Source organism: Neofelis nebulosa, chromosome 15 (assembly GCF_028018385.1).
Source record: "Neofelis nebulosa isolate mNeoNeb1 chromosome 15, mNeoNeb1.pri, whole genome shotgun sequence".
Taxonomy (NCBI): domain Eukaryota; kingdom Metazoa; phylum Chordata; class Mammalia; order Carnivora; family Felidae; genus Neofelis; species Neofelis nebulosa.
The window spans coordinates 73441094-73453378 of NC_080796.1; the positions used below are offsets into that span (position 1 = coordinate 73441094).

The following is a 12285-nucleotide window of genomic DNA, read 5'->3' on the forward strand; positions in this document are numbered from 1 at the left end:
CCCCAGGCGCAGCTCTGGCCAGGGTCTCCCCCAGCCTCTGTTGGGGGTGCAGCCCTCAGGGCCGAAGAAGCCACGGAATGTACCGCACACACAGGCAGGGGGCCCAGAGCCGGGGGACCTCGGGCAGGCCGGGCTGGTCCTCACTGCCCTCAGCCCCCCTTCCCTCCCACGGGCCCTGGCAGCCCTGGAGGCCGCATTCCCCCAGACCTCCTGCCTTTCGGACTTCGTGGGCGACACGCCCTCCGTGCCGGCCTCATGGGCTTACGGTGCAGCCGGCACTGGACTTCCTACGACACGGTGCCTGGGAGCCGTGAGGGAGGACTGGAGAGGCCAGCCAGGTCCCCTCTGAGCACCGGCAGCGTCCCACGGGTTATCTGTTCCATAGGTGCTCTCACCTGAGGCAGCACTGAAGGTAGAGATACGGGGTGGGGGGGGGGGGGTGGGGGGGGGCAGCTCTGAGGCTCCTCGGCACCCCCGCTTCCTGCCACGCGGGCGTCCCTGGTTTCACACCACCCACCTCCACAAACCATAGCTTTGGGGTTTGGGTGGAGGGCTTGGCCTTTACTGTGTAGATACGGAGACCGCGCCCTCTTCAAATCAGCCGCCAACTCCGCGTCCTCTATGGAGTCCTTGCCTCCTGTGGGCGACTGCCAGCTGCAGAAGGAGTGAGGGCCGGGAGCCCTCCCCTTCCCCTGGGCCTGTGCGAAGGGGTTACAATCCCTGGGGTCCTGCGGGCAGCACGGAGAGAGCAAGCCAGGAGCAGGCCCTGGCCCGCCCAGGCTGGAGGGGCCAAGCTCAGCCCGGGGAAGAACCGGAAAGCCCTTCAGCCACTTGTGGCCGCGAGACATGAACAGACTCAGAGTCCAAGCGTTCCAAGTAGTTCTGGAACGGTTTTCAGACAATCTCGAGGGGCAACATACACAGTGGAGTTTGCAAGCGATCGAGATCGCCCCCAGGGAGGCCAGCCCACCACGCAGGGACCAGGGACCAGAGATGCTGCGGCAGCCCTCCGGCTCCGGCTCCGGGAGGCAGGTGGGAGGGGCTAGGTGGCCTCCTCCTCCCTGGGCTTGGCCTTAGTGACGGCGGCCCGTGGCAGCATCAGCTCCTGGATCGTCGTGTACGCAGGACACTGTGGGGAGAAGCAGTTTTTCTGGAAGAGTGAGAGGAAGGGGACGGTGGACAGAAGGGATGCAAGTCAGTCCTCCGGCAGGACAAAGCTTCCCGGGACAAGGTGGGTTAGGGGCCAGGGGACTCACCGCCAGGGACAGCCGCAGCAGCCCCACTGGGCCCTTGGACGGGCTCTTGGACTTGGAGAACTGGGCCTGGTACTGCGCGGTAGCCAGGAAGCCCTCCAGCCCCACCTCGGTGATGCGGTTTCCTGGGAGAGGGAGTGACCCAGGTGGCCCCACTGCACCTGTGCCCCTCCCACCCAGCCCCTGCCCCTCACTTCTCCTCCTCCTGCTCCTCCCCCCACACCCACCCTTTCTCCCTCTTCCCCACCCCCCCCCCCCGCCCCCCGGCCTTCCTGCCTCGTTCTCCCGCCTGCCCTCCAACTGCCAGGCCCGCGGCCGGACCTACTCTCACCCCAGACCCTGTGCAGGAGGGCCTCCACCCTTATGACGGCCAACCATGGGAGGACCGTGTTGTGCCCCGTGGGGTTGGGGGGGGGGGGCACCCCCAGGGCAGCACGGGGCCCCGGTGGCCTCACGGCAGGAGGACAGGGGTGCTCGGCAGACATACGGAGGAGGTTAAGGTGCAAAAGGACCTTGTTCCCAGGCACGAAAACCTTCCCGTTGCGGTGCTCCACCGGCTCCAGGAGCGGGTTGACCGCCTCTGTGGCTTCAGCAACCAGCTGCTAAAGCATAATCCCAATTGCAGCAGAGTAGAGGGAGCGAGCCCCCAGGCCACCAGTCAGTCAACATACATGCTTTGGAGACCAGCTATAGGCCAGGCTCTGTCCTAGGTGCTGGGGATACAAAGACACAATAAGCCCACGCCCTCCAGAAGCAACACTGTTGGGGGGGGGGGGGGGGAGCCAGAAGGGGAAGGGGAAGGGATGGGCAAGCCCCGTGGAGAGAAGCTGGGGTGTGCGGAGCACAGAGGAGGCCCCCCGGCCCCCTCTCCGGGAGCAGGTGGCCCCTGTGCTGAAGCTTGCGGGGCGTGTGACGGTTACCAGGCAAAGAGGGGGCAGAAGGTGTTCCAGGCAGAGAAAATGGCCAGAGCGGAGGCCTGAGGCGTGGGGGCTTTCCCAACAACCAGCCAGCGCGAGGAGGGCCCAGCGCTGGAGACCGAGGACGACCCATGGACCCGGGGCAGAAAGGCAGCCCCCTGGGGCGCCCGGCTGACTCCATGGGGAGGAGCCTGCGTGCGACTCTTGATCTCAGGGTCCTGAGCTTGAGCCGCACGTTGGGCACAGAGACTACTTAATAAAACAAAACAATGTTTGAAGGCAGCCCAGCCCCCCTCTACCTGACCTTCCTCCTTGGTAGGATCTTGTGTCGGTGCCAGAGAAAACTCCCAAAAGAGGGGAGGCCCCTCCCTGCCTAGGGCAGGGGGTCTGATGATAGAGACAGACCCTTGGACAGCTGGAGGGCTGGGGCTGCCGCGCGCTGTGGAGTCAGCCCAGAAGGTTCCGAAGTAACGTGGGAGCCTCCCCAAGTTGAAAGAGAAAAGGGAGGCTCGGGCGGCAAAAGAAAAAGGGGCTCAAGGAGCCGAGCACAGGGTGGGGCGGCACCACGAGAGCCCTGCCTTCCCGGGGAGCTGACAGGGGCACAGGGGCACAGGGCCAGCGGGACAGTGTGGCCATGGCCATCCGGCTGGGAGGGAGCGGCCTCCTCCAGCCGGACAGAGAGGGAGCACTGAGCTCTTCCCCACCCGGCAAGGAGCCTGGGATGGGACGGCGGTGGCGGGGGCGGAAACAGAGACCGTTGGGGCCGCCGGGCAAGCACTCCAGGGGGCCAGGCTGCCACCACCCCCCCCCCACGCCCACCACCTCTCCCCTACCTCCGACTCCAGCAGGAAGCTCCGCTTCTCTTTGTTCCCGGTCTTGGGCCCTTTCCCCTTGCTTGTTTTCTGCTCAGGGATGGTGACCTCTGCAGGGGGCAGGGGGCAGGGGGCAGGGGGCAGGGGGTGGGGGAGCCAGAATGCACAGGGCCCACTCCGGAGACCACCCAGGGGCCCCGGAGAGAATGGGCCCCGGGGGGCAACCTCCTCACACCAAGGGTTGGGAGCAGCCGAACGGCTGGAGGAACCACCCTGGCCAGGACCACGGTCCTGGTCTCAGAGCAGTGCCTTGGGGGCCCCCTCTCTTGGTAAACAACGTGGGGAGTGCAGCGGGCCAGGACGGGGCCACATGGGGCCGGAAGGACATCACCAGAGAATGTACGTGGAGGTGGAGGCGGAGGACAGGCCTCCCGTCCGGCCCCCGCCGGCCCTCCCCCTGCACGGAAGAGGTGCCTCAAGGGGGCACCAGCACTTACTCCCCTTGCCCGACTTCGTGGGGTCTTCCTTCTTGGGGGTCCCTTGCGTGGGCGACTGCCCTGACCCTGACTTCTCCTCCTTCCTCACCGATTCCTGGGCAGCCAGTAAGGAGGCAGATGGAACCCGCCTCCCTGGGCAGGACGGAGCCCGGCTGGGAAGGGGCCCATGCGCGACCATCCACGGCCTTCCTCCCTCCAGCCCGGTTCCCCCAGCGCCCGCAGCACACCCACCCCTCCTGACTTCTCCTTCTTCTTGCTCAGGCCTTTCGGGGTCTTGGTTGTCTGCGTCTTGTCTGTCTTTTCCGTCAGGGCAGCACTGTTGACCTGTAGCAGCAGGTTCTTCTCACGGTCCGTTTTGGAGTCCCCAGGTCGGGAGGAGGAAGGCTGCGCTCACAGAAGGGAGGGGAGGAGAGGGGAAGGGAGGGGAGGGGAGGGGAGGGGATGGGAGAAGCAGCCAGCACCCCTTCCTCGAGGAGGGGTGAAGGGAAGCCCGGTGCCCGGCTGGCGGCGGGACTGACCGCACCCCCACGCCATCTCCCCGCCTAAAAGCCGAAACTGCGCGCGTTTGGGAGTCCTGGGGGTGCGGGGGAGGGGGGTGGCGGTGGGAGAGGCTGGGGCGGGGCTGGGGGCTCAGACTCTCGCGTCGGGAGGGAAAACAGTAGACTTTCACTGAACTAAGGCAGGTGCACCGCGCGCACTGTCCCGTGCGACCCCGCGACAGAGCTGCGGAGCAGCCGGGCCGCAGGCGAGCACGCAGGCCGCGGCTAGGGAACGCGCCCCAGGTCCCGCGCTGTGGCCGGCTGCTCGGGGCGGTATCTAGTCCTTTCTCTCGCCCCGCAGGAGAGGCTCCGCGGGGAGCGCAGACCCGCTAGGCCTGGGGGGGGGGGGCGCTTCGGGCGGGGCCGCGGGCGCCGGGGGCTCACCGATCGCGAGCGCTCCTGCGTCCCTTTCTCCAGCAGGAGGCGGCGGCGCTCCACCACCTCCGTGTGCGTCAGCTCGAAGGGACGCAGGACCTGGGGCGAGCAGCCCGCGGTCCGACGCCGGCCGGCGGCGGAGGGGGAACCCCAGCCTCTGCCCCGCCGCCGCACCCACCTCGGCCAGCTTCAGGGCGCCCTGGTCCTGGATGCGGTTGTGCGCCAGCGACAGCCAGAGCAGGGCGCGGTTCAGCCGGAGGCCCTGGGGCGGGGGCGCGTGTGAGCCTGTGGCCCGGCCGTCCCGCCTCCGCCTCCAGTCCCCGCTCCCTGTCGCCGCCGGTCACGTACGTCCGCGATGTAGCCGGCACCCGCGTCCCCGATGTGGTTGAAGGCCAGGTTGAGCGAGACCAGGGTCCGGTTGCAGCTGCGCAGCGTGGACAGAGCCTGGCCCAGCAGCTGCGCGCCGTGGTCGTCGATGGTGTTATTCCGCAGAGACAAGTGCGCGATCCTGCGCGCGGAGGGAGAGCAGGCTGGCTGGGGAGGCCAGCAGGGAACTCGGCGCGTAAGGAGGGCGCAACGGTCCGAGGGCAGAGGGGCAGGAGCGGAGGGTGCCTGGGGGTTTGTTAGGGGGCAGGACAGGGTGGACCAGGGCTGACCCGGTCCGGGGGACGGGCCCTAAGAAAGGGGGGGGGAGGTAAAGCAGTCTCACGGGCTGTCCGCGGCCATGAGCTTGTGATAGGACTGTTCCGGCAGCGGGTTGCCCTCCAGAGACACCTTCCTGAGGACGGGGGAGATCTGAGGACCTGGCGGCACCACTGGGGCCAGAGGAGGGAGGGGGTCCGACAGGACGTGTGGGTCTCTGGGGAGCAGCTCGGAAACAACCCAAGAGTGGCCCTCCCTCCCGGGTAGGAAATTACACGGACAGTTCTTTAGACTAAAAACCCACAAGTGCTGGGGGGCCCGGGGGGGGGGGGGCTCGGTCAAGCGACAGACTCTTGATCTCGGCTCAGGTCTTGATCTCTCAGTTGGGGAGCCGGAGCCCCGCATCAGGCCCTGCGTTGATGGGGTGGGGCCTGCTTGGGGCTCCGTCTCTCCTCTCTGCCCCTCCCCCACTTGTGCACAGGCACACGCTCTCAAAAGAAGTATTAAGAGGTTTTTTTAAACATGAAAATCCGTAAGTAGCCATGTGAATGGGGTCACTCGTCAGCGCTAGTGACCGGTGGTGAGGTGGCCTGTGAAAGGATTTCGGGATCCCACCTTCCTGGTACCCATGCCTGGTGTAGTCCCCCCACCAGTGTGGCTGGACCCAGTGACCCCCTTCCTACTGAATGGAATATGGCACAAGTAATGAGGTCACAAAAGGACCGTGACCCCTGCGTCGGGAGTTCTCTGGCCCTCTCTGGGATCCCCTGCGGGGCAGGGGGGGCATCCAGACGGCCAGACTGGCCCGGAGAGCCCTCCCTCCTACTGCAGCCCCATGGAGGCGGCCACTAGGTCAGCTGGGAGGCAGGTGCTCCAGCTCCAGCCGCCAGCTTCCTGTGGGCCCACCGGGCCACCCCCACCCCCACGACCATCCCCCCACCACACACACACACACACACACACACACACACACACACACACACACACCCTGGGCAGGGGGCACCCAGCTCGTCCACACCCGCACCCAGGTCTATCTCACAGAAACCGGAAACCAATAAACTGGTGTGGCTGTAAGCCCCCACGTGACACGTAGCGTGTACCTGATTCGCGACCCCCACAAGCCTGGCTTCTCCAGCAGCAGCAGCAGGCGCTGGGAGAACACAGGCCCTTTGCCAAGTCACGACGAACACCGAACTAAGGCTAGAAGTTTCTCTACTTAAAAGTGCTCTCCCACGGTTTATTATCACGGGAGACTCATTACCTTTCGGGTTGGCTCCTCCTCCACCTAAAGGTCATCACGTTCATTTTCAATTATTCGCCCGCGGCGATCTGACTGACTTTGGTATCTTAAGAGGAATCCCTAGGTTTGTCTCCGGTTCCCAGGATGGAAACAAATTAGGTTTCCTCCGCTGAGGGAGACCCAACCCCACCCCACCCTGCAGGAACGTCCCACCGGCCACCAGGGGAAGACCCCAGAACGCGGAGGGTGCGTTCTGTGAAGCAGGATAAACCAAGGGTGCTGGGGAAGCCTCGAGAAGGAGTGCGAGGCCCCACACCTGTAGCGACACCGCCTCCCACCTGGCCCCTGCCCCCTCCATTCCTCCTCTACAACTCAGCACCACCTCCTCCAGGCAGCCCTCCTGTCTCCCCGCCCGGCAGCCATGAAATGGGGTGGCCCTCTTTCTCTGCCCCCACTCCCTGCCCCACGAACCGCCACAGTGCCCACGCGGCCCTGCAGTGTCTGCCCTAACCTCTCCCTCCCCCACCGATGCCGGAGGAGAAGAGCCAGCCCTTAGTCCCGTGTTCAACCCCAGGCAGGAAACCCCCAGGGAGAGCATGGGTGGTCGTGGTGGCGAGGAGAGGGGTCGGGGCCCAAAGGCCTGTCTCTTTAGGCACTGGTGTGGCATAAAAGGGACCCCCTCCTTGTCACATTGGAGCTTCTAAACCTCCCTCCCGCCCCAGGGACGCCACCGCCACTCTCCTCCCCAAACTGCTCCCGGCCCCCCCGCCCCCCCGCCCCCCCGCGCCAGTTCCGTCCTGGGGCCCTCCCCACTTGCCCTCCCGCCTCTGACCTGAGCGTGGGCGCGCAGAGAGGCAGGAGGGCGATGAAGGTGCTCAGGGTCTTATCCGTCAGCCCCACCTTCCACAAGCTGGACTTGGGAGGTGCGGAAGCCAGCTGGAGACTCACCCCCTTCCCCGCGTCCCCTCCAGCCACACGGTCTCCCGGGCGCCCCTTCCACCGTCCCGGGCCTCCCGCGCCCCTGCCCGCGGCTCTTTATCCCCTGCCCCGGCCCACCCACCCCCGTGCCCTCACTTTATGGCCTGCAGCTGGCTGAGGGGGGGCAGACATTTGGAGAAGATGCCCAAGATCCGCTCCTCGACCCTCCAACCTGTGGCAGCAAGAGGAGGGAGGGGCCTCAGGCCCGGGCCAGGGGGGGTCCGCGGTGTGGGGGGGACTGCGGGGCGGGGGGGGGGGGAGGGTGCACCGCCGGGAGGTGGGAGGCGGACTGAGGGCCGAGGGGCACCGCGGGGCCGGGGATCGTCGGGACTCAGGTCCAGGGGGCGGGACAGCGCGGGGTGGGGGGCGGACCCGGGACGGAGGGGCACCGCGGGGTGGGGGAGCGTCGGGACTCAGGACGAAGGGAGGTCCGCGGGGTGGGGGGCCACCACGGGGCGGGGGGGGGGGGGCGGACTCTGGGCGGAAGGGCACCGCGGGGCGGGACTCAGGCCGGGGGAAGGTCCGCGGGGCGGGGGCACCGAGGGGGGACGGGCCCGGGGCGGGGCTCACCGCGGATGTAGATTTCCTTCACCCCCTTGTCCTCGGGCTCCAGCTCCACCTGGATCGTGGGCCGGAAAAACACGTATTTGCTCTCCAGGCTGTTGAGGCTGCAAGACGCCGACAGGCGCTGATCGTCTGCAAGGCAGGGGTGCAAGGAGCGGGGTGAAGAGGGAGGAAACAGAAGCGCCGGCCCAGGGCGGCCAGAGGGCAGTAGCCCCCAGGTGTGGCCGGGCCAGGGTCGCCGAGGGTTTGGGGAGGAAGGCGGGAGACTCGCCCGCCTCCACACCCGCCACTTGGAAGCCTCCCCTCGGCTCGCCGCACCCCTGCCCTGCACCCCCCGGCCTTTGACCCGCCCAGAGAAGGGGGGCCACCCGGCAGGCCCCCTAGGGGCTCCCCTGGCACTCACTCACCCTGGGCGGGCTTTTCCGACATCGAGGCGGAGGGGACGAAGGCCGGGTGCGGGCGAGGCCGGGTGACGACCTTGGGGAAGTCCGTGTAGCCCGAGCGCGTGCAGAGCTCGGCGAAATCCGTCTCGAGGACCCCGGTGCACTGGTATTCCTCTGCGGGGCGGCGGGAGGTGAGGGCGGCCGGACCCGCCGCCGTGGCCGGGGGGGGGGGGGGGGGGGGGGAGGCAGCAGAGAGCAGCGGGCGCCCGCGGGGACCCACGGGGACCGCGCCGGCGACGCGTCCCCAGGCTGAGCCGCCCGGGGCTTCGGGCCCCGCGGCGGCTGGGCGCCCCCCTCCCGGAACGGCATCCTTACAGCCAGTGTTTAATCTAAGATGCGTGGTAAAGACCCACGCTGGGGACACTTGAGGGCAAACCGCGGGAAACCCAGACCCGGGAGAAAGGGGGCTGCCGGGCGCCTCCCCTCTGCGCTGGGGGCTCCACCCACCCACGGGTCAAGGCCGCTTGCGCTGCGCTCCTCGCCCCGGGGCAGGGGGGCGCTCCACCTCCCACAGTGTCCCCAGCCCGGCCTTCTCCCGTGCCCCTTGTTTGCTGGGACGGCCCAGGGTCAACCGGGGAAAGAAGCCCAGGCCCGACCGACGTGAGCCTGGGAAGGAAGCCAGGAGCACCTGTCACCCCGCCCCCACCCCACACGGACACGGAGCTGCCGCAGAGCCTCGGGCTTTTATTTACGCAGCAACGTGTTTATAGCACTTGTTCGTTCTGAGTGCTTTAGAAATATCACTTCACTCAAGACTCCCATTCATTCAGACCGACGCTCCCCACATCCCATCCTGAGGGCTATGCGACCTGGAGTCCTCAGGGACCCCAGCTCTTTCCCGCTTCCCCATGGGCATCCCAGGAAGAAGTGGTTCCTGAAGATGGGAAGGGCTGTCCCTGGCGCAGGGGAGAGTCTGGAGGCCGAAGGGTTGGCCCGGTACCAGCCTGCTCTTCCAAGTGCTGGCAGCCTGGAGCCGGAGCCCCCGAGGCACCACCACCGGCCTGTGCTGAGCCGGAGGAGAACCGGTGCAGCTGACCCCCCGGGAGCCTGCCCGGAGGCCCAGATGGTCTGGAAGCAGGTGCTCAGAACAAGTGGGGACAAGACAGGTTCTCGTGGCAAAGGAGTGAGACGGGGGTGGGGGGGGGGAACAGGGGCACAAGACACATCAGCTCCAGGGACAAGGCGATTGAGAGGAGGCTCAGGGCCCCAGGGAACCCCCTTGCACAGCCGCCTCCTGCACACCACCTGCCTTCCGGGCTGTTCCCCCTGCTGGGGGAGCCCCTCACCCCTTCCTCCCTTTGCTCCCACCACCCTTCTCTGTAACAGAGATTCTCAGACCTGAACAAGCCAGGAGAGCCAGTCAAAACAGTTTCCTGGGCTACTCCCCAGAGACCCTGATTCCGAGGGCCAGGTGGAGTCTGAATTTGCATTTCTAACAAACTAACAACAAACCGGTGATGCCACAGCTACTGGTCCAAGGCCCACGGCTGAGAGCCTCTGCCCAGCAGAACTTCGTGGGCACATGGAAATGCTCTCTGCACTTCAGGCAGCCTTTACCTGGTGGCCAGTGAAGCTCTAAAGGGGGCTTGTCCCTGCTCCGTCCCTCCCACACTCCCTCCTCACGCTCTCTGCTGACCTTGCCTTGCACTTCTTGAGAAACAGAAGCCACCAGATGGGGTTTCCACTAAATCTCTAAACCTTCCTGCGGCCGCCATCACTCTCTACCCGGCTGGAGCCCTGAGCCCCGCATCTGCCCCACCACTGCCCTCAATGCCACTCCGTGTTGCCCTGGGCCGTCGCCATTCCCACTCTCTCCCACCTGTCAGCTTTCTGCCAGCTGCTCCCCCCCACAATACCTCCAAGTGCTCCACTCTTCTCTGCACACGCTCCCCGCTGCCCCAGGGGAACCTCTTTCCTCCCCAGGCCTTAAATACACCGGACATCAGCAGCTCCCAAAGTGCCAGCTCCAGCCTTCCCTCTCTTGGGTGCTCCGGACCCAGGTGTCCGGCTGCCCAGCTGACGTCACCCCTTGGGGGACTTCTCCGACGTGCCCTTGCTTCAGGCTTTCCTGTCTGCGTGGATGGCACCTCAACCCACCTACTGCCGAGCCCAGAAACCTGGGAATCATTTCTCCCTTCACTTCCCACCCGAGCCGAGACTCCACTGGTTCTTAAGGCTTCTACTTGGGAATATTTTTCCAAGAAGTCTAACTCATTCTCCCTCACTGCTGTATCCCAAATACCACTGTCCCCCGTGTGGACTGGCGAAATGCCTGGATTCACCTCCCTGCCTCCACACTCTTCCCTTCCTCTCCACTGTTTATGCAGAGCGGTGGGGGGGGGGGGGGTGATGCAGCTGGGTTCCTACCTGTAAAACATTCTACATTGTCTTGTCTCTCCTTCTGGAAAATGCTCTTTCTCCAGCTCTCACAGCTCCCCACCCCCCAGCCACCCTGACGAGGAGGTAGCCCCTGACCAAGTTCTGACTATCAGAGCCTCTTCCCAAGTGGTTTACCCGTGAGTCCAGAGACAGCAAGCCCCAGCCCCGTCCCTCTCAAAGTGGATGGATTTGAATCAAGGAGCCTTCCAACAGGGGTGCCGGCTGGCTCAGTTGGTAGAGGGTACATCTCTTGATCTTGGGGTCATGAGTTTGAGCCCCACGTTGGGTGTGGAGCCTACTTAAAAAAAAAAAAAAAGACTTCCAGTAAATTCCCCTTTGTGGATCATTTATGTGGGCTGGGGTTCTGTCCCTTGCCACACACAGAGCCACACGCTGACTCCTCTGGTTTTCTTCCCCCAGAGAGTGTGAATGGACCCTGTGCATCTCCGCATCCAGAAAGTAATTGTTGAATGAATGAGTAAATAAAAATCAACTCAAAGTCACCTCCTGGTAGGTTCCCCTCCCTGCACCTGGTGTCCCCCCCCCCGCCCCGGGGCCTTCTTCTCATACATCTTATCACACCTTATCCTGTTTGTCAGCGTCCCAAACCACAGGGTGGGTTCTTTAGGATCGAGTTCGATTCAAAGCTGTGCCAAGTTGACTTTCAAGAGCGGGGCTGCAAGAACCGTGATCTGTATGCCAAGATGGAGCAGAGAGCTGGGCACAGAGGTGCACAACGTACGCTCGTGGGATCAACAAAGGAATTTGCAGTTTACAAAACGCCTTCCCACCGCCAGCTCCCTTGTTCCTCCCATGTCCCATGTCCGCACTACACAGATGGGTGCCCGGGGCCACACGCCTAATAAGGGTCACCACGCAGGAGCTGGTTACACGCACCAGCTGAACACAGCGAGCCTCAGCACCGGAGCTCCCACGGCGGCCCCCGGCTTGCCCGCCGCGCGCTCCAGGCCGGCGCTGCGCCTCGCACAGCGACCATGCCCACCCGCGCGCCTACCGGGGTTCTTGGGCTCCTCCTCGCCCACCGGCGGCAGGACGAGGACCTGCTTCTCCTTGGCCCCGCGATCCCCCTTCTTGGTCACCGTGCCGGACGACTTCTGGGTCCCGGGACGCGGGGCCCTGGGGGAGGCCGCGGGCGTACTCGCCTCGCCGGACATGCCGGCGCCGTCCGCAGCGGCCCTGGGACTGCCCACGCGGCGCGGAGGCGAAACGGGACTCTGTGGGGCTCGCCCTGGGGGAGGACTGAACCTGGGGTCTCTATTCCGCTGCCACCGTCCCGCCGCGCCCGCAGCGGCGTGGTCTCCGCGTCCCTCTCCAAGACAACGCGCGCGGCAGGGGGGCGCAACAGTTACAGCCGCGGGCGGGGGAGCCCGGGGGCGGAGCCAAGGAGAGAGCGAGGGGGGCGGGGCGGGGCCCGAGCCGGCGAGAGGACCACTCACAGCCGCGGGCTGGGGAGCTCGGGGGCGGGGCCGGTGGGAGGGACAGTTACAACTGCGGGCGGGAGAACTCGGGGGCGGAGCCGAAGACTGAGCGCGGGAGGGGGGTGGGAAGAGGCGGGGCCGGGACGGAGGTGGGCGGGGCACCCAAAGTCACTCGGGAAGTTGCGTCCCGGAGAGCCGGGATGCGGC

The 12285-nt window shown here is 65.9% G+C and overlaps 1 protein-coding gene across 13 annotated transcripts; it reads right to left on the bottom strand.

Annotated features, from left to right (window-relative positions):
- Positions 1–540: 540 nt before the first annotated feature.
- Positions 541–11989, bottom strand: LRRC71 (leucine rich repeat containing 71). 13 transcript variants are annotated; one of them, XM_058701700.1, is made up of 17 exons: positions 11655–11739; positions 11222–11331; positions 8225–8374; positions 7824–7949; positions 7350–7425; positions 7108–7185; positions 5103–5171; positions 4742–4901; positions 4572–4655; positions 4403–4492; positions 3711–3863; positions 3480–3573; positions 3004–3092; positions 1925–1966; positions 1741–1855; positions 1257–1378; positions 541–1150 (listed from the first exon to the last, which is right to left on the bottom strand). In XM_058701700.1, the coding sequence occupies exons 3-17, from the start codon at positions 8244–8246 to the stop codon at positions 1043–1045; spliced, it is 1428 nt and encodes a 475-aa protein (XP_058557683.1). In that variant the 5' UTR covers positions 8247–8374; positions 11222–11331; positions 11655–11739; the 3' UTR covers positions 541–1042. The 13 variants fall into 13 exon arrangements, with proteins under 13 accessions (XP_058557683.1, XP_058557676.1, XP_058557680.1 ...); XM_058701693.1 differs by lacking the exon at positions 11222–11331 and having other exon boundaries at positions 3711–3803; positions 11655–11988; XM_058701697.1 differs by lacking the exon at positions 11222–11331 and having other exon boundaries at positions 1766–1852; positions 11655–11988.
- Positions 11990–12285: the final 296 nt, after the last annotated feature.

Coding starts and splice junctions, on each gene's coding strand:
- LRRC71 (XM_058701688.1), bottom strand. CDS start 11,814: ATGTCCGGCGAGGCGAGTACGCCCGCGGCCTCCCCCAGGGCCCCGCGT. Junction 7,950..8,224: donor GTCGGAAAAGCCCGCCCAGG/GTGAGTGAGTGC, acceptor CCTGCCTTGCAG/ACGATCAGCGCCTGTCGGCG. Junction 4,493..4,571: donor GCGCCCTGAAGCTGGCCGAG/GTGGGTGCGGCG, acceptor TGCTCGCCCCAG/GTCCTGCGTCCCTTCGAGCT.